Source organism: Brassica oleracea, chromosome C1 (assembly GCF_000695525.1).
Source record: "Brassica oleracea var. oleracea cultivar TO1000 chromosome C1, BOL, whole genome shotgun sequence".
Classification (NCBI taxonomy): domain Eukaryota; kingdom Viridiplantae; phylum Streptophyta; class Magnoliopsida; order Brassicales; family Brassicaceae; genus Brassica; species Brassica oleracea.
Window position 1 is genome coordinate 5487799 of NC_027748.1, and position 980 is coordinate 5488778.

General features: G+C 38.5%; 1 protein-coding gene across 1 annotated transcript in view; it reads right to left on the bottom strand.

The window, feature by feature from the left end:
- Positions 1–394: 394 nt before the first annotated feature.
- LOC106329810 overlaps positions 395–980 on the bottom strand; it is a 4673-nt gene continuing 4087 nt past the window's right edge. Inside the window, exon 2 of the mRNA XM_013768439.1 lies at positions 395–504. Coding sequence (XP_013623893.1) covers positions 395–504 — 110 coding nt within the window. The remainder of the gene's footprint in view (positions 505–980) is intronic.

The following is a 980-nucleotide window of genomic DNA, read 5'->3' on the forward strand; positions in this document are numbered from 1 at the left end:
GACGGCCAATCATAAAGGAATAAAAAATAAGGAGCGAAGCAAAAAAAATTGTTTTTTTTTATAACACCTGATTATTATTAATGAACTTGTTCCGAACTTACAAAGTCTCTGTGTAAGTAATGAGTTACACAAGAAGGAACATAATTGTAATAATAAAATCTATCATTTCCTGGTAGCGATTGCTTGGCCAACAAGTCAGCCACTTGGTTAGCATCTCGGTGAATCCATACAAATCTGACTTCCTCAAACTGGTTTTTCCACCAATTGATATCACGCATCCAGTTATAGGTATCAAACTGCAGAGTTTTTTTATTTAAAATATCAATTGCCTTCTTGCAATCTCCTTCTATTATCAAAAGCTTCACTCCTCTTGTCCACGCGTGCTGCATTGCAATTAAAATACCTTGTAGTTCACTCTCAAGAGCGTTGTTAACTCTATTCCCAATGGCTTGGCCTGCGCCACAGTATTGACCTCGATGATCTCTAAAAATCCAACCAGCTTTACTTTCAATTAGATTATTGACGAAAGAGCCATCAGTATTACATTTTATCCATCCTGCCCTGGGTCTCTTCCATATTTTCCTGCGAGAATGATTCACATTGCTCTGTTGTCCCGGAGTCAATTCTTGAGTATGGACATTGTTATCTCGCCATTCTTTTGCATCTTTTTTTGCTTGCTGCAGCAGAACTCTCCACGGTACGTGTTTTGTCTGAAATATAAGGAGATTTCTACTCTTCCATAGTCTCCACAGAATCCAAATGGGTAAATCGTGTAGGTGAGTCAAAGTTGTAGATGCACTACATCTGATACATTCTTCGATCTTCTCCTCAAACGAAGTCGTGGAGCTATTGATTATTAAATTTGACACTCCTGAGGCTCTCCACATGGCTTTCGCATAGGTGCAATCAAAGAAAATGTGTTGTTCTGTTTCTTCTCCCTGACAGCATCTTTTGCATTGTGCATCATTGATTATATGTCG